General features: G+C 54.6%; 1 protein-coding gene across 28 annotated transcripts in view; it reads left to right on the forward strand.

The window, feature by feature from the left end:
- The first annotated feature begins 707 nt into the window (after positions 1-707).
- The window catches only part of Bin1 (bridging integrator 1), a 69,628-nt gene continuing 50,950 nt past the window's right edge, over positions 708-19,385 (forward strand). For 5 of the 28 annotated variants that reach the window (XM_063258853.1, XM_063258857.1, XM_063258849.1 and 2 more), the window contains exon 1: positions 712-1,122. In XM_063258853.1, coding sequence (XP_063114923.1) covers positions 1,039-1,122 — 84 coding nt within the window. In that variant the 5' untranslated portion in view covers positions 712-1,038. Of the gene's footprint in view, positions 1,123-19,385 lie in introns of all 28 variants that reach the window. The other 23 variants (XM_063258840.1, XM_063258841.1, XM_063258844.1 and 20 more) reach the window with 9 other exon arrangements.

Consider the following 19,385-nt stretch of genomic DNA (forward strand, 5'->3'; position numbering starts at 1 on the left):
GACTTGAGCATCCATGATTTTGGAATCTCCTGGGCTCCGGTGTACAACGGGAATGCCATTCATGTGTTGGCAAAACTGACCAAGAATAACCTTCTCTCCATCAGTAATGATCCCCTTCTGTGGGAATTAGGAAACAAGCCGGTGTATAGTGGTGGAAGGTCTGGGATGTGGTCAGAAGTCTTGCACCAGGACTCTTGGTATCTATTCCGTAAAAGGAGAATAATAACACCTACCTTGTGGAGCTGTCCGGACACTGAGTAAGTCAATGCCTATCAAACCACAGGCCAGACACAAGGCACACACTTTAGATCATTGTTATAATTATTACCAGCAAAGTGGGACGAACTGGCCAAAGGCTAAGCGTGCAGGAAAGAGATGTGGAGATCTGCCCAAGGCGCCCAGAGATGCCCATTTATCCGGGCAGGGAGGATGGAGCCCTGGGCCTGGGTTGTGGATGTGGAGCCTGGGAAGAGCCGCGCTCTTGGGCCTCGCTCCCGTTAGTGGCTGTTGGATGCCAGGGCCCTGTAACTGCCGCTGTGCATTATCTGTGACTTTTGAAATCACTCTCCGCCTCCACCTGGCCTCCTTTCCTGCGCCGCAGGAGGGGCCTGCTGAAGAGGAGGACCGAGCGTCGGGTCTGGGCGGTGCTGGACCCGGACTGTGGAGAGAGTCCCCGCCCCAGGGTGGCGTCGCCGGAGCGCCGGGGGAGTCCCCTCCGCCGCAGCGCGGCGCGTGCCGCTCCTCCTCCCCGCCCTTACGGTCCAGGCGCCGGGAGTGGCTCTTTAAAAGGCAGAGTCGGGTCTGCAAGGGGAGGGTAGGGGGTGCTGACCCCCGCGGAGGCCCGGCCTCCGCCCCGTGCGGCCGCGGCGCCCCCGCCGGCCAGGCGCTCGCTCCGCCCCGCAGTCTTCGGGCAGCCCAGTGCGCGGCGTGCAGCGGCGCCGAAGCCGGAGCCGGAGCCGGAGCCGGAGCCGGACGCGCGGCCAGGCTTGGCCTCCCTGCGCAAGACCTGCGCCCACCCCACGCGAGGCCGGCGCCGCGATGGCAGAGATGGGCAGCAAGGGGGTGACGGCGGGGAAGATCGCCAGCAATGTGCAGAAGAAGCTGACCCGCGCGCAGGAGAAGGTGAGCGAGCCGGAGCCGCTGCCCGCACCGCTGGGCGGCCTGCCCGTCGGCCAGCGTTGCCTGGGTCCCTGGGCTGCGGCAGCCCCAGCCGGCGCGCTGTGCTCCCCGCCCCGCGCCCTGCGCCTTCGCGGCCGCCCCGCGGGGAAGGGGCAGCCGCGCCCCGGGCTCCACCGTGGGGCTCGGGGCCCAGAGGCTGGAGGCCAGGCTGCGATCCTGGCTCTCCAGGCCCGGGGTGGTCGGACAGAGCTCAGCTCCCCACCCTGGTGCCTCCGCGCGCCCGCGACCCCGGGCTGCTTCTCTCCTTCCCCGCGGGCCAAAGCAGGGATCGGGTTTCCTTCCCAGAGCTGCCCGTTGCCTGCGAACTCCTGCCTGGCTCCTCCGCGGCAGAAGGCTGCGCAACTCGGAGAAGGTGCCCTCACCCGAGCCGGGGTCGCGCGTTTCCGGCGGCTGGGGAGAGGGTGGTGGCGGGCGGGTAAGGAGACTGGGGTTGGGGGGCGCCGCAGGAAATCCGAACCCTTCTTCGCCGGAGCGACTCCAGGCTGACGCTGGGCACCCTGACCGTGCAGGAAATGCGGGGGTTGGGGGCTGGGGTCCTCGCCCGGTTGGCTTTTTATCCCAAGCCATCTCTGGTTGATTGAATTGGATCACGCCAGCTGCTGCTGACGCCACTTCCCCTGCTGGTTCCGACTCTCAAATCTGAGATTGCAGAGTCCCTGTTTCTGCTAGGGTAATTCTCCCAGTGCCCTGTGGTGGGGCCGGGTGGGGACGTGGGGCATTTAGGCCTTTCCCCGCCGGCCTTGTGGCTGTTTATAAACAACGACTTTTGCTGCTGAGACCTGGGGCTCCCTAAGGATGGGGCCACGTGATGGGAGAGGGAGGGCTTTCCCTGCGACTTCTTCGAAGCCCTGCTGCTCATCCTTGTTTTGCTAGCCAAGAAGGTGTGTGTGTGTGTGTGTGGAGTGGAGGGCTGTCCACCCAGCACCAGATCTGGCCAGACCTGCACCTTCCCTCCACAGGAGAAGGGGTAGAGTCCCAGGCAGAGCTGGCAGGGGCCTGGGGAGATTTCGGTCACCCTTGCGCTCCCACCCTGCCCTGTGGCTGGGTAATCCATCTAAGTGCCTGGGCTGGAGCCTGCACTCTGCTCCCAAAGGGCTGCCGGGAAAATACAGGGCCACAGAGACAAGCGTACCCCTCTATGTTTGATTTCTCCCTGCCTCCCCATCGCTATCCTCTGCCCTTGCTGCATTTCTCTGCGGCAGCATCTTTGGTATTGTCCTAGGGGCAAAAAGCGTGGACTGTGTATCACTGGTCTCTGTTCCATGGCCTTGGCCACTTGGCCGACAGCTGGTGGGCTATGGATGCTGGCTCTGTTCAGGCCTGCAACTGCAGTTGCTCAGTGCCACAGCTGCTCTCTGCCCAGTGAGTACCAGGCAGGGGCCTCCAGCGTCAGAGGCCAGGGCAACATATGTCAGGCATCGTGGCTGTCTCAGAAAGTAACCTTTCATCTCTTCCCTTCCTGGGTGACTGCAAGGCCCGCTTCGGGAAGCCTCTCACCTCAGCCCACTCCAACTTCTTCTGTATGCCTTGCATGCTCAGAATCTGCATTTGTCACACCCTGGATGCTGCTAGCTGGGCTGCTGCCTCAGCATCTTGTGATGTTCAGGACTCGTCTAACACCCATTGCTAATGGGACCTCAGTCCCCGTTGTGGTACAAGCAGCCCTGCCACTGTCCCCATGCCGCCTTGGTCAGATCAATGGATAAGGGGACCGTCACACTTTTCATGTTGCCATGAGTGGGTGTTTCCTGACCACAAACAGCAGGAGCTGTGCTGGAAGGGCCCTGCTGCTCATTATCTCTTCTCCCCCGATTTTCTACCTTCCCTCTCATTTCAGAAGTCCCCCAAGACTCGGAGGGTGACAGCATGGTCAAGGGCAGCCTGCCCTTTGTTCCAAGGGCTCTGTGGGGATCAGGAGACCAGCTGTCCTGCATGAGCCTGCCTGGATCCTGGGTTGTTGTCACCCATCAATTCATCTGCCTCCACTGCTGGTGTGGCAGGTGTGGACCCGCTTTGGGCACTCTTCTGGCCCTGTTGGTGCTTAGTGAATACTTTTAAACTAATGAAGCAGCTTAGAGCTGGGCTGGTTTGTGTTCTGACCACTCTCCACTTCTACCTCATCAGGTCCTTTCTGGATATGAGCCAGGTGCTACGTCCTAGGCTGAGTCCCCGATCCTGGCCCTGACGGGGTTCCTGTGCCCTGTCCTGCATGGTGCTTACTCTCCTAAGGTCTCGTCCCACCACTCCTCACTGCCTAGATACTCGCAATGTGATGGGGTTGCAGAGTTTGTGCAAGGGGCGCAGGCCTGTGGGCATCATGAGGTCATCTTCCCATTGCATTTGGCTTGTCGGACCCTCTATAAATGACTGTGTCCATTTTTGGACCTCAGAAGGGTGGCTGGGCAGAGCTAATTCAGGGCGGACCCTGGGTCAGGTGACAGAGAGGATTAGAGGTTGGCAGGCTGGCCCCCGGGGGTGGTGTGGCTGGGGAAAAGGACAGCTGGGGTGGGGGTGGAATCTGGCCTGCTGGCCCCTGAAGGACTGGCACAGGAGTTCTGGTGGGGAGAGCATGAGGAGGCTGTTCCTGTGCTGGTGGAGCCTGGCCAGTGAGGAGACAGAAGGCCCTCTTGGCCCGGAGTGTGTCCTCTGCCTGTCCCTCGTGGCTGACCAGCCCTGAGCATGCTGGGAAGGGTGCAGGAGGATCAGTGGGGAGCACCAGCTGGAGGGAGGCCCCTGGCAGCACAGTGCAGTGCTGCCAGGCTGAGTAGATGCTCCCTGAGGGAAGGGGTGGCAGTGGTTATTTATAAGATTCAGAGGCTTGGCTGTGCCCTGTACTGCATTCCTCTTTGTGGTCCTGAGTAGCAGTCATGTCCGCCTAACAATAGGAGCTGGGCCTGTTGTACACTCAGTCTGTCCTCGGAAAGTTCACACAACCCTGAAAGTTGGGTGCACAGGGGTCTGTGGGGGAGCAGACGGGCTTCAGTCATGCAGCTTAGGAGTCCACAGGCTCCTGAGTTTGCATGGCCTCCCCCTTCCCAGCCCTAGCCCAATATTGCTGTCCTCCTGTCTTCCTTTCCATCTGCGTGTCCATCTCTTCTCTGAGTGTCTGAGGCCTTTTCCTTGTCCCCCATTCCTACCCCCAGGTTGTCTTTTCGTCGGCTTCTGCCTGTCTCTGCACTTGGCCTCTTCCCCCTGACTCACCTAGGCCTTGGATTAGCTTCGAGGTTATTTCTGTCCATGGTTCATGGCCCCAGGAGAGGGCTCCTGCACCTTCGCCCTGACCTGGTGTGCGTAGGTGCTCTGTGGGTACTGGCTCAGGCGAGTGGGCATGGAGAGCTTGGAAGCGAGACCCCCTCTCTTCCTGAGGCTTCAGGCCCGGGTGTCCGCTGCACAGCCTGCTGGCTCGTGGTAGGAACTGAGCTAGGCACACTGCTTTGTGTAGCAGGGCAGCTTGCTGGGAAGGAGAAGGTGCTCAGGAGGGACAGGGACAGGGGCAGGGACAGGATGGGCCAGGGCATGGAGGAGGAGTTGGGGATGCTGAGGATGTCTGGAGAACAGGGCTGGCTGCGGGGGACACTGGAGCCAGATGTGATTTAGTTTGTGTGCCCCTGGGATTCGGAGGAGCCCAGCCTGACCGAGTGCCCTCCCCATCCTCACAGATTGCCCCTTGGGGTGTTTCTTTTGCTCTCTGGCATCTAACCAAGCCTTTGCTCCCGGACAGGGAATTCAGGAACAGCTTGTTTCTTGTATGCTGCGTGACTGGACAAAATGAGGAGAGTTTTCTGTTCCTTCCTCCTGCTGTTAGCCAGGGCCTTTGCCTCACCGCTCCTCAGTCCTCCTGTTAGGTCTTCAGTCTGGCCTGACACCGTGTGGAGAGTGGCAGAGGGGACGCAGGCTCTGGGTTCCCCCCACTGGCCTTGGGACGGAGGTCCAGGGGCTAGGCCTTCCCGAGCTCCTTTTCTGGTTTAAGCTGAGTGCCGAGCTTTCCTGTCCGTGTGTGTGCTGCTCACAGGACAGGTGCATGGTTTGTAGCAGGTGCTCCCTGCATGCCCGCTCTGTGGGCAGGCGGGGCTGCCGAGGTCCTGTGGGGAGCCTCTGTCCCCACATCCCCCGTCTGCCTGCAGTGCAGTGTCCATTATGGGCCTCTGCAGACAGATAATCCCTGCTGAGCCCTGAGCTGCTTGGGGTTTTGGGTGTTGTCTTAGGCCTGGGGTGGGTGTGTGTGTGAGAGAGAGAGAAAAAAAAAGAAAGAGAGGTGATCTGTGACAGGTACAAGGTTTGGACTCAAGAGTCAGACCCTTTTGGATGAATCTCGACTCCTCTAGGTGTATTCTGTGACTGTTGGGACAAAACTTACTTCTTTCTCCTCTTTACTTTTCACCTTTGGCAGAGTGTCTGTGGCGTTTGAGTAGTTGATCATTTATCTACATGAGTATTGAGCACTCAGTATGTGCTGGGCACTGTGGCAGGAGGAGGGGACCCTGACAGACCAAGCCCCTGCCTGGCCTGGCAGAGCTGCTGCCCTGGCTGGGAAGGTGGGCTCTGTGTGAGTGACTCTTGTATTCAGTAGCAGCAGGAGCAGGACAGCAGAAGCACACTTAGGACGTGAGGCCCAACGGGCGCTGAGATTTCAGATGTGTTTGGGGGCTGGGCGGAGGCCATGGGAAGCTTCCTATCTGATGCCTGATGTGTTGTGTTTTTCTAAAGCTGTCTCTTTGGCAAGTCTCCTTTCCGGATTAAAACTGCAAAGAAAAGGACACAAACCTTAAAAACATGGAAGGCGGCTGGCCCAGAAGATGCGCAGCTCAGGTGGATGTTTGTGTAGGGCCCAGCAGCAGGCTCTCCTGCCCAGTGTGTGGGAGAAAGGGGTTTGGAGGGGCTAAAGGATGAGGAGGAAGGTGCCAAAGATGCCACAGACTGGGCAGGGCACTCATCAGATTCCACAGCAAGCAGAGGCATGGCGGAGTGGAAGGATTCAGGCTTTAGAGAACTAGGACTGAATCCCCCTGCATTCTTAGCCTTGGGCCAGTTGTGCTGACCTCTCTGAGCCTATCTGAATTAGGGTTAATAATACCTGTCATGAAGGTCATTGGGAAGATGGAGAGGAACCACTTGGGGATGGATGCTGCCACCCAGGGCAGGGTCCCGGAGCCCTTGTGTAGGGTTAGGTCCCTGACCATGAGCGGGACTTACCTTGTGGGAAGCTTGGCCCGCAGGCTTCTCCCCTCACAGAGGCTGCCTCCTCTAACCAGACTATAGCATTGGACATAGCCAGTGGCTGACAAGGGTCAGGGCTGTGACTGAGGCGTGGAAGGCAGGTTCTTGCCCCAAGGGAAGCTGTCATCTAGGACTTGATAGCAGAAGAATGGGTTACAGCATTTCTGCCCCAGCTGTCACTGCGCTCCGAGAGTGAGGCCATTAGGAGACTCTTTCAGTCAGAGGAGAAACTGAGGCTTGGGCTAGCGATGCTGCCGGCCTATGGGTCACTATGTTGTGGGGTGAGCTTGTGGGTTGGGCCCAGCAAAGGGTTTTGGAGACTTGTGGCTGAGTGGAGGTCTAACCCCAGAGCTGTCCTCCCTTAGACAAATTGGGGAACTCCATCTGGGGTCTGGTGTGCACGTAAGGAGGTGTGGTGTTCTCAAAGAAGAAAAACTATATCCAATTTATTCCTTCTAAGGAAACACTATTTTGAAATTATATCTTGTATGTTTTTGTTTTGGTCATTGCTACAATGTCCCTTTTGCAAAATAATAGCAATGTTTGTATCATTTTAAAAATCTTTTTTTTTTTTTTTTTTTTTTTTGCGGTACTGGCGATCGAACTCACGACCTCGCACTTGCCAGGCAGGCGCTTATGCCACTGAGCTAAATCCCCAGCCCCATTTTAAAAATCTTATTGGGGGAAAATAATCATGGTATGGACCACACACAGACGCACAGGAAATGCTTCCTGGTGGGTAGCCCCGGGACCGGCCCAGGCTGTGCATCTGCTCTTGAGGGTAGGTCCTGCCTCGTGGGGGCACTGTGCCGTCCACACCCCGAGCTGGGCGCCCAGTGGGTGCTGTGAATGTATCTTTGACCTCAGTGTTGTTGACTAATTGTCTTCACGTCCTTGTAGATACCAATGCTCAAGTCCCCTCTAGAAAGTGACATATATTTGCCTATCACCCAGGATCATCCTCCTGCATTCTTTCTTCTTTAGGTGCTGTATGGCGCCTAATATAATGACTATTCATGGCAAATAGTTGTGATATTGCATTGTTTAGAACAGAATGATGACAGATAGTCTGTATATGCTCAGCACAGATGGAATTCTTTTGGAATAGTTTGATGCTGGGTTGGTTGAATCAGGATGCAGACCCCAGGGCCAGCTGTATGTCTTGCCTGTAGGGATATATTGTACAGCTTCTTCAGGCATTGGAGAGACAGCTGCTGGTGAGGCCCGGGGGCTGACTGGGCTTCATTCAGGGTACAGAGGGTAGGGGGAGGGATCCTGTGACTGCAGCGTTCAACACAGTTTAAACTAGTGGGTGCTGATTCCACCCTGCTTCTCACATCCTGGGATGACTCACACCTTGCCTGCCTCCCCAGATGAGCGACAACCCAGGGTGTAGTGGGCCCTGACCCTACTGGGAACCAGGCTCTTGTGATTGTCTGAGGCCAAGTGTCAGATCAGATGTCAGATAGGAGTCAGCCTTGCTGTTCTGCAGAGGGCTTTCAAAGCTGGCAGCCGGTATGAGTTGCTGATTGGCAGGGCAGAGGGGGTGGGCAGTGCGATTTGCCAGGGAGCCTCTTCCCCGAGCTCTCACCTCTGCTCTCAGCCTTTGCCTCACTTGTTGACCCAGATCCTGTGGCACAGATGAGCAGGATTAGGGTCACAGCAGGGGAGGAGAGGGCTCAGACTGTGAGGCCTATGGGCTCAGGGCGCAGGGCACAGTAGGCACGAGGCCTGGAGTGCTGAGGACTGCCTTAGGGTGTCCATGGGTGGGCATTTGGGCTCCTTCCACCATGCTCCTGAGGGCCTGTGCTGAGGGACGGAGCCTGGTCTGGAAGGGTTTCCCACTGGATGGGCCCAGAGCACACAGGCTTCCCCTCCTCAGAGCCACAAGGCACCTTTGCTGGGGGCTCTTCTGGCTCTCCACATGTGCTCCTTGCTTTGTGTGTGTTGGCATCTTGTCACGCCTATCCTGTCTGCTTGCCTTGTATTCTGGCCACTGTGGGCTGGGGTGCTGGGTGCCATAGGCGTCACCTGGAAAGAAATCCGCCTCTAGCCCAGAATTCCCTGCCCCACGCACAGTGCCCTTCCCAGGCTGGGCTCCCTATGTGCCGTGCATTGGGCCTGGGCAGGTGTGGGGCCTGGCAGAGGGGGTGCAGGTAAGCTGGTTCGAGGTCAGGGAAGGCAGCAGTGGGTGGCGGCGCATTTCTGGCAGCAGAGATGCAGGATTCCAGTGCTCACTAGGGATGACTGGAAAGTGTGAGTGTAGGGTGGGAGGTTGACCTGGCCAGCTGTTCTTCCTCAGGTAACTTCTGAGACATCATTCTGTCTCACAGGCTGGGCCCAGTAGAAGACTCTGCTCTGCTGACCTGGGCCTTGGGAGCCTCTGGCTTTCTGAGGAGGAGGAAGAGGAGTAGGAGGAGAAGGAGGAGGAAGAAGAGGAGGAGGTGGTGAGGTCCTGAGTGCCCAGAGAATCAAGGCATTTCCAGGAAAGAACAGAGGGTCAGGGGAAGGCTGTGACCCTGGAATCCACCTGTCAGGGCTGGGGTCATGGGCTGGTGACCCTGCTGGAGGAGGGGCTGGAGGACAAATAACCTTGTGTCTGCTCTGTGATGTGAGTGCCTGCTTCTTGGCCTGCTTGGGCTCAGGGTGACACGAAGCAGGGTGGTTGTGCTGGGCCTGGAAAACAGGTAGGTGGATCCGTTTCTTCTTCATGGCACCCCAAGCACCGAGGGACTGGCCATTGACCTGGATGGGAACTGGGTGTCTGGTGCTCCTGTGGGGAGCTGGTGAGGTCATGAGAGGCCGAGTGGCCCTGTCAGCCTGGGGAGCCTGGCTGCAGGTGTAGCCTGCTGGGTAGGATGGTGAGGGAGTCTCAGGCTGTGGTGTGGGCGGAGGCTTAGGGCTGGTGAGCAGGCTGTGCTTCTGCAGGATCAGTGGCTGGAGTTTGCCTGGAGACTTCAGGGCTGGAAAGGGACGGGTGACAGAAGAGCCTGTGCCAGCTCAGCCTTTTTCCTGGCAGCGCTGGCTGCTTTGTTTGGATCCTTTGGTCAGCTCACCCCTCCCTAGGACTCCTGCCAACATACCTGGGCCTCAGTGAGCCTGGGCCAAGAGAGGGGGCTCAAGGGGACCCTGTTTGCCACCTGCCCAATCTGTGGGTTCCGTTTCTCTGGCCTGGTGTGGCATCAGCTGTCTTACTACATGTCAGCCAGTTTGTCCTTTGGGACCAGATATGTGTGATGGGGTGAATAGGGCTGCTGATGTGGCCCAAAGACTGTTGGCAGGCGGGCAAGGGGAGAAAAGAGTGAATGAGAGAAAGGGAAAGAGGAAGATTCAGAGCATGTGGGAAGAATTAAAAGGCGTTGACTCTTGACTCTCGGAGAGAGGTGGGAATTTGCTGTGTGGCCTTGAGCAAATTGCTTGCCTTCTCTGAGCTCATTTCCTTCTCTGCAGTGGGATGGGAGCATTTCACCCTATGGTCTTGGGCCTTGGCCTCGCCTTGGCCATGGCAAAGCACCTGGCTAGAACCTGGCCTTTGGTGAGCTGATGGCTGTGCTCGGCCCCAGGGAGACCTTGGGAAAGCCTGCGGTAGCCCACAGGAACATGCCACAGTGGGGTTTGCGTTTGTCTGTGCTCGTACTGATTTCTTGAAATTGAACTCCTGTCACATTTTCTTTTCTTCCCTGTGGAGACTGAAAAAGCTAAATTGGGAGGTGGTGGCATCGCCTTCCCAAGGAGGGAAGTCAGAGTTCTCTGAGCTGGACCTGGATTGAAATGGGGGAGGGAACGGCTTGGGGGAGGGGTAGGTAAGGGGCAAATCGTCTGTCTGTCTGTCTGGCTGTCCATCCAGTGGGGAAGCCAGATGTGCATCAGAAGAGCAGGCTTGGAGACCAAGGCCATGGAGCCTGGGTGTCTGCCTCTGGGGTCTGGGGACCGGGGACCAGGACGACCTGAGGACTTCTCTCCTGGGATGTATGACGGCAGCAGCCAGGCTGCTGAGTTCGGGGGCTCAGGAGGATGGGGCTGTGCTGGCATCCTCCCGGAGCTGTGCGAGTTGCCAGAGTCTTTGTGAGTCACTTGCTGCCATTTTTGTCTTTGTGGCCTGTGACCTAGACAGTACTGAAGTAAGGTTCTACTGGGCAGATGAGAACCTGGAAAGACTCCGGGAAACCCTGAATTTCTTTCCTTCTGGGTCACAGATTGGGCCCGAACCTGCTGCTGTCTACCTGCCTGTTCAGGGAATTCAGGGAAAGAGAAGAAGGTGCAAGGAGAAGTGACCATTAAAGAGCACAGGGAAGATTGCATAGTGGCCCATGCTAACTGCAGCTGCTGTGGGGGCCGAGGCGGGAGACTTGCAAGCTTGAGGTCAGACGAGGTAATTTAGTGAGATTCTGCCTCAGAATTAAAAGGCCTAGTGCTGGGGATTTAGCTCAGTGGCATAAGCACCTGCTTGGCAAGTGCGTGGTCAGGAGTTCAATCCCTGGTACCAAAAAAAAAAAAAAAAAAAAGCCTGGGGCTGGAGCTCAGCGGAAGAGGAAAGAGCACCCCTGGGTTCAGCCCCAATAGTGGGGTGCTGGAGAATGAAGAGAGCTTTTCTGGGTTTCACATGAAAACCAGTGTGTGGGCTGCCTTTGTCACAGCACCTGGCTATGTTGGGAGTGGGAGTGAGACCCTTGACCCCTGGGGAGGCAGACACAGCAGAGGAAGAGGTGACCCCACAGAGGTGGGCTTCCCAAAGCTGGGCACACGCAGGGACTCTGGGAGGGAAGCGAGATGCAGGGGACCTCAGTGCCCATGGGAGTCAGGGCGCCTCTGTCTCAGGTCAAACAAAGCCGACCTGACTGCTCCCTGAGTCCCCGAGGTTGGGGAGAGAAGGTGCTCGAATGTAACACTTGTTACCTCCAGAGGAGGACTGGGAGAGTCGGGGGTGCCAGTGGCCTGGGAGGTGATACGAGGATGAGCAAGTAGCCAGGAGTGTGAGCTGAGCCTTGCTCTGAAGAGAGAAATGGAATTAGTTGGATGCATTTGCTGAACCCGGAACAGGGCCCAAATATTGTTCTTTTTGTGATGTACACTCTAAGCCAAGAGTTTGTTTCTTGGTGTCCCCTCCTCTTCCAGGGCCTCTGAAGCAGAGTCTGGAAGCAGGCCTGGCCAGCTGGAATGACACTCTCCCCCAGATGACCAGCCTCACCCTGTCCTCCTGGTTGGGTGCCTGCAGTAGGCTGCAGCCAAGGGGCCCTCTTGAGGACCTGGGGATAGCCCTGCTCCTGGGAGCCAATCCCGGGCTGCCTGGGGCAGAAGCTTCCCCAAGGCAGGGGTATGGGCTTTGGGCCTGGCTGGGAGTGCTGAGTCAGCGCTGGGAGACCATGCTCAGCAGTGAGGACAGAAACACTGCCCTCAAGGATCACCCTGTCCTCCATGCTGGGAGACTGGGAGGCTGCCCCTGTACCCCTGAGTGTGGAGGTGCCTAGGGCCTCAGATGGGCAGTGGGACAGGGATTCTGAGTGTTAGATTGAGGGTGGGCTTCTCATTTCACATGGAGGACACTGAAGGTCAAGAGTGTCTTGTCTTGTAGACTCAGCCCTGTGCTGGGCCAGGGCTGGAACCTTGGCCATCAGTGGTGAAGCCTGGGCTCCAAATGATGAGGTGTGGGAGGATGAAAGGTGAGGGGGTCCAGAGCACCTGTGCCCCTCTTCTGGCCTGGGCCTGTGCTGGGCATCTCTGGCTGGCTGCTCAAGACTCCTACCACGGGGCTGTGTCTTTTCTGGGGAAGAGGCCCTGAGTGGAGGGGGCAGCTAGGACCCAGCCCAGGGGCAGCAGGCACAGAGAGCTTCAAGTGTTGGCATTCGGGTCTGGGGACCTCTGCCCTCGTTCCTGTGGGGCTCCTTGGGTTCACTGCTTCAGCTCTTCTGGAGTCTTTGGAGCGGGCCTGGCTGCCACTCCAGGACCTTCTCACAAAGGGATACTGGGTTGGAGCCTTCTGAGGGTACAGGTCAGTGACAGTCTGTTCTCTGGCTGCCTCTGCATTGTCCTTTTGAGTTGGCCGCTGGCCTCGAGGGCTGGGGCACTGGGAACATCAGCACTGGGGACATCAGCAGCAGTCTCCGGCCGAGCAGCAAGCTGAGGGGGCAGGACTGGGCTCAGGGCCAGGGCCAGATGAGGAGTAGGACTGGGTGAAGAGCAGAGTCAGGCCAGAGGCAGGGGTGTGGCAGAGCTGTCTGGTTTGGGGGTACACGCCTGGTGGTGCCCTCGTGTCTAGACACTGACCAGCCCAGGCCAAGGCAGGAGGCCCCAAATGTAGCACCAGGACCCTGGACCTGAGGTGACTTCCCCGTGCTGTGCCTCATTTTGGTAGGCAGGCTGGAGTGGGAGCTTTGCCCTTTTTTTGTTTTAAAGATAGAATTATTCCATGCCTATATCTTTTCTTCAAACAGCTCTTATGAATATAGCAATACACAGTGTATTAATTGTTGTTACTCTGGCCTGTTTTGAAACTCTGTTTTTTGTTATGTTTAATTTTTTTTCTCATTAAACTAAAAATAAATAAAGAGTCTAGTCGAGCACCCATGAGCACTCCATCTTCCTGCCTCAGGTAGCTGGGGTTACAGATATGTGCCGCCATGCCTGGCCACATGCACTGCTTTGATAACAGAAACAGCAATAACATCCCAGGTAGTAGCGGAGAAGTGTAGGTAGACACCTCTCAGGTACCACTTAGTTGCAGGAGTGGAGACTGAGGACTCTGATCCCTGTGTGGGTAACCTGGTTGCATGTCTGGGTTGCAGACAGAAGCAGATGTGCAAAAAAGGGGCCAGAGTGTCCAGAGGGACAAATGCTGTCCTTGTGCCTGGGTGGAGTCAGGGAGGGCTGCTTGAAGGAGGTGACATGAAGAGCTGGCCTGGCATTGCCTAGCATTGCTGGAGAGACAGGGTTTTCTAACAAGGAGTGTGGAGATGCCCATAAACAGCCAGCTCATACCTTTACTTGACCTGGGGATAGATGGGTATGGGTGGAACCCTGTCCTGACATCCTGGACCCTTAGCTCTGCTGGGTACTGCCTGAGTGGTCAGTTTTCTTCCTGCGCCTGAGTGTTCCCAGTGGAGCCTGGAAGCTGGAGACGAGGGGTGGGCAGGAGGCTGCTGTGCTGGAGGAGCTGATCCCGCTCTGTTTACACCAGCATCCAGGCAGGAGCTGAGAATAGCACCCAAGCTGAGGGAGAACAGGTGGGGCTCTGCCTACAGCTTGGGACAGATGGGCAGAAGGGCTGTGGCCAAGGGTGGGGCTCCAGCCTTTGAAGACGTGCTGTCTGTAGTAGGCCCCACCCAGTGGGCAGAGGAGGCTGGGTTGTCCTGGTGCCCACATTCTACCATCTATATCCTGGCTGTAACCTTCGGCTCTGGCACCCAGGGTGGAATAGAAGGTCTGGCCAAGGCCTTCAGGCTGGTGTCACCGGAAGAGATGGGACTGAGCTGCTGTCGTGCTGATGAGCGAAGAGAACCAGAGTCCTTGCAAGCTGCAGGCTGCAGGGTGCTTGGTCTGAGAGAGTCCGAGGGTAGTTTGTGGTGTGTGCTTCCAAGGAGTAGAAGCGTGAGCCTGAGTCCTGGCCAGGGGCTCCCCGTGGCAGGTGCTGGGGGAGTGCATGTAGGTGGCAGAGAGTGGCCAGAGCCAAGACCAGCAGGGTGGGCTTCTGAGCTTTTGGGTACAGTGAGGAAACCCCAGGTCAAGATCGAGGATGGGACCAAAAGGGAACCAGTGGCCACTGTGTTAGGTTTTCCTCTCTGGAGGTGACCCCTAAAAACTCCTGAGAGTCTCTGGGTTCATGTTAATGGAGAGACCCTGCAGATTGGGAGAGTGAGGCTCCTGCCTGGGGTTCCATGTCCCCTGTCCTTGCACCACCAGGGTGCCCAGCTAGCTGGCCAGAGTCTCTAGGACTGGGGAGGGACTGAGGGGCCAGTGAGAGATGACCGGGACTGGGTCATGCCCTGCTCCCCCGGTATCCCATGTGGGTGAGGACAGCTTTGCTTTCTGGTTGCACAAACTCTCTGGCCCCCAGCTCTTATTGCTGTCCCCTCACGTGGGCACCTCTCATTGCCTGCTGATCGCCACCAGCCCCTGCTGCCTCTCACCTGCAGGCTGAGAGGTTACCTTCTTTTTTTTTTTTTTAAGGATTTTTTTTTATTTAAAGAGAAAAAACCAAAACTGAAAGGGTACAAGTAATACAGAATTTCAGGAAAAAAAATATACAGTAAGAAATCACTAGTTAATAGATTACATATTGTCATCTTAAAAATAGTTGTTCAAATTACAAAATTAAAGCATACAAAGTGGACATTCAGACAGTGAGATTGCAAACAGTTCTGTTCAATGATCCAACAAAAACTTAGTAATATGGTTTTCTATCTTACACACTTAAATATACATTGCAGTTATATCCTTTAGATCACTTTCTTTTCCTCTCTTTTTTACAATAACAATTACACATTTTGGGTTTTATTACTCTCACAGTTCTTATTACTTTTTTTTTTTGAAGAGAAAAAAACCAAATGTGACAAAGCAAAACAGAGTCAGTTAGAACAGAAGGATGGACATAGTACATGATGTAAAAACAGAATACGAGATGATCAACAATGGTTACCATTATGCCTCTTGCTATCTTAAAAAGAATTGCCTATATCATCAGGTATAGTAAAATTGAACAAAACAGCACAGAACAAAACCAATAAAACCTAAACATTGGAGACTTTACAGGACTTCAAGAGAAGGTAATAGTTAAACCAGAATGGGCATTATAGTGAATCTTACTGCCTTCAAAGTAGTTGCCTATACCCTCAAACTTGATACTATCAAACAAAGCAGAATATAGTAAAATCAGTCAAAACAAGATAGTGAGAGCAATACAGGGGTTCAAATCAGGTTAATAGGAAAACAAAAAAGTTACTATAACATATATCCTGCTATTTTTAAATTTATTTTTCCCTTAATTAAAAAATAATAAGAAAAAATAAATTAATTTAAAAAAAAGGAAAAAGGTGGAGATTGAGATAAAAGAGGACATAACAGAACAACACAGGTCAGAACAGAACAATTTTAAGCATCATAGTGTTTTGCCACCAGATAACCTGACATCATCGTAGTTACCATAGTGTCTCTTTCCTTGAAATATTTGAGTATAACTTTGTATACTATAGCAGAAAACATATCAAGACGGTGTGAAACCATTCAAGAGAATGAAAGTATTACAGGCTATTTAGAACCAGCTAACAGAAAACAAACAATGGTTTCTATATTATCTCTTTGCCTATAAAAATTTTTGTTTATACTATCACAATATATTAAAATATAATAAGAAACAACATGTTAAAACCAATGGAAACAGACGAACAACAGCTTGATGGGACTTCAAAACAAGATGATATTAAATCAGCACTAGCTATTATGATGTCTTGTTTTCTTCAAAATAGCTATTCGTACTATCACAGACAATAAAATCAAACAACCCAGATTAAAACCATTCCAATTAATGAGTGAAAACATTATATGGCTTCAAACCAATATAATTTGGAATCATGATTACCACATACTTTTATGTATTCTTATCACTTCTTACACTAGGGAAACTATAAAGGGCGTCGTCCCCACTCCGCAGCTGGGAGTGTGGCCACACAGGAGGCGGAGCAGCTCTAGCTTAGCTCCCAGCCTACCGGGCTCCTGTTTCACCTGGATTTCAGGTGCCAGCGCCGTCATGGTCCCTGAGCCACCTTGTAGCCTTGGCACCTGGTTTGTGTAGAGGGTAAAGGGTTAAAACACTGGTAGTGGACTGGGGATTGGGACCCTGGTCATGCCTGTGACTTGGCTGTGTGGGCGTGGGGAACTTTTAAAGCAATGCCTCAGTTTCCTTTTCTGCAGAGTGGGGATATGATAGCTTTCCCTTGGAAGGTTATCAAGGAGGTTAGGGAATCACGCCCCAGGCCCAGTGCAACGCCTGGCACCCAGTGTTTTGGGGCCTGCACTCTCACCCTCTCTTCAGCCGCGCTTACCTTGCCTAGCCACAAACACTGCTAGCCTGTGCCTGCCTCAGGGCCTTTCTACTGCTCTGCTTTCCCTGACACATGCACATCCTCCAGTTTACTACATATTCTTTAGGCGTCTGCCTAGGGGCAGCTCCCCACTGCCCCTGCCTGAGAGTCACACCCCATACTCTCCACATCCTCTCTCCACCCTGATGCAGTTTCATCCAGAACCCTGCTTCCTTTTCAGTCTGCCTCTGCCTCAGAACCCAGGTTCCAGAAGAGGCCTTCAGGGTTTCCCACAGAGCAGGGCCAGCAGACTGCGACACTGGACAGGGAGCCGCCTCCCCTACCCATCCCCGGGAAGTCAGATGCCCTCCCTTCTCTGGGCTGGTTGCCCCCCAGGGCAGGGTGCACCTGAGAATGGAGGGTCTGGGAGCATGGGGGGGCAGTGGCTGTGTGTGAACGTGGACACCTCCTTGTCCTTGCTGCGCTCTGAGAAGGCCTGGGTTTAGATGAGCCATGCTTCTGTCTCCCGGCCCATCCACAGCCTGCACAGCCCTGCTGGCCCCTCTGAGTTCTCCCCCAACCCCCTCCCATCCCTGAGCTGGTGGCCCTGTGGTGTCCTGCTGCTTGGTCCTCGCAGCCCACCCTGGCTTCCTGTGGGGTCCTGGTGGCCCCAGCCTGGCCACTTAGCTTCAGGTTTAGCTGCTGAGCTAGTTGAAATTCCAGGCATCCTGTGATGGGAAGGAGAGAGCAGGGGCGCTGCATTCCTGACCCTGGACAGCTGAACACCCCTTTGTGGGTGAGAGCATTCTTCCCTGCTGAGGGGTTAGGTGTAGTGGGGGAGACCCTCTAGTTCCTCGTCTTACCTCTTCCTCATATTTCCCCTTTCTCATCTTTCCCTTCACTCCCCATTTCTTGGGGGTGTGGTTAGGCACTCCCCTAATACCCGAGCAACAGCTGGCCATGCGCTCTGATTTCTGACCACCCCTCACATTTGAAACTATTGTGGGGCTGACAACAGGTGGCCAAATGTTTATTCAATCAGTTAAGGACTGATTTAAAAAAACAAAAAGCCAGACATTGCGCTTTCACTGTGCTACCTTTCCCCAAGGAAAGGGAAAATACCCACAGAAGGGAGGTGAGGGTGAGCTGGCTTCGGTGTTCCCCAGAGGCTCTGGCTTCCTGGGCGCCGGCTGACCAGAAGCCACAGGGAAGTGCAGTGAGTCTGATGCAGTGCATAAGGCCTCTCTGGGAGACAGAGCACCCAGTGGTGGGGTGGCACGAGTGGTGGAGTGCATGGCTGAGAGGGCTCCCAGGGAGGATCCACCCAGGGTCACTTGGCCTGGGTTTGCTTTTCTGGATTTGTATTTCATTGCAAAAATCCTTGGAAATTTCGTATTATTATCCACAATCTGTCTGTGATGGTTGTGTCACAAGTGTTCTTTACCAATTAAGTTTTTGGAATGCAGCAAGATGGTGTGTGAGTCTTGGGCCGTAAACCCCAGGCTTCTTGCCTGCTGTTCCCAGGTATCTGCAAGCCCAGCTTAAGAGTAACAAGTTGAGTTTGGGCTTTGGAATTGAGCAAGCTGGGGTCCTGGTTCTGGTGCTTGTTAGCTGGGTGCCCACCTCAGGATGACCAAGAAGGGTGAGCCTAGGTGGGAAGGGTGCTAGGGGTGGTGAGCTACCCTCAAGGTAGGTGCTGTGGAGCTCATGGGGAGGGGCAGGGTCCTCTGCAGGGACTCATGCCTTGGGCCGGTTTGGCCGAGAAGTGGACTCAGTTGGTGGAATCCGAGCTCACAGTACTGGCCCCAGGGAATGGCAGCTGGACGATGGCTTGCTTGTCCCCAAGGCAGCTCCTCCTGCAGCCATCTCCTAGCCAGCCTTGGGGAAACAGAGGGCCTGAGGATGGACCCCAGAGGCAGCCAGTGAAGGGGACTGAGACAGCGTAGGTCCATCTCTTGGGATGGCCCTCTGTGTAAGTCAGGTAAGGGGAGGAGTCCAGCTTGCTGCCCTGGCTCACTATGGGCTTCCTTACCTCTGGCTCTCCATTCAGCTGTCTCCTCATTCTGGGTTTTGGTTCCCCTCTTTCATCCTTGTCTCTTGGCTGGCTGTATGGTTTCTTCTTGGTTCCTGCCGTGTCCTACTGTGCCTAGAGGCTGGTAGAGACCCCTATGGGCAGGGCCCCCTGCCTTGGAGGTTGTGCTCATATGTGAGTGCATGCAGGCATGGGTGTGTGTGGGTGTACGTGTGCATGTCACCTCACATCTGAGGCTTGCACCTGGTGAGCACCACTGTCTTGCTTATTTTCCTCTCATTGCTAGATCAAAATTCCCAACACCCAAAATGAAGGAAGCAAAGATTTATTTTATTTAGCTCACTGTTTGTGGATGTTTCAGTCCATAATCTGCTGGCTCTTATGAGGGGTGGCATGGCACCAGGGGAATCCTTAAGCATGGCAGCCAGAACAAAATGGCAAAGAGCAAGTCTCTTTTAGTCCATTTTGGAGCGTTGTTAAAGTCCTAGAAATTTAAGCATTGCTGAGTTCAAGTCCCAAGGCTCCTCCAAGATCTAAAGTAACTCTTAGTTGTAACCCCCAGTACAAAAGGAAACACTTCCAACATACAGTGGTACAAAATAAACATTACCATTTACAAGGGTACAAACAGAATACAAAGGTTGGAACCAAAACAAGTCCAAAACTCTGCAGGACAAACATTAAGTTCTGGAGTTCCATGCTCAGCGTCTGAAGCAGTCTGGGTGTGAGCTTCAAAAGGCTTGAGTGACTTCACTCCCATGGCACTTGTGGCCTGCTCTGTTCCATCCTTGTAGTTTTCCTTAGATGATCTACGCTCCTGGCTTTTTTAAGTTTCTGGATTCTCCATTGCACCTTTGGCTTCACATTTACAGCTTCATATATTGCTCTCTCAGGGACACACTGCTTGGTCTCCCAGGCCTTCTGAAATCAGGATAGGAACCTTT

The sequence above is a fragment of the Cavia porcellus genome, unplaced genomic scaffold (genome assembly GCF_034190915.1).
Source record: "Cavia porcellus strain 051 isolate PalLab524CR breed Dunkin Hartley unplaced genomic scaffold, mCavPor4.1 scaffold_12, whole genome shotgun sequence".
Classification (NCBI taxonomy): domain Eukaryota; kingdom Metazoa; phylum Chordata; class Mammalia; order Rodentia; family Caviidae; genus Cavia; species Cavia porcellus.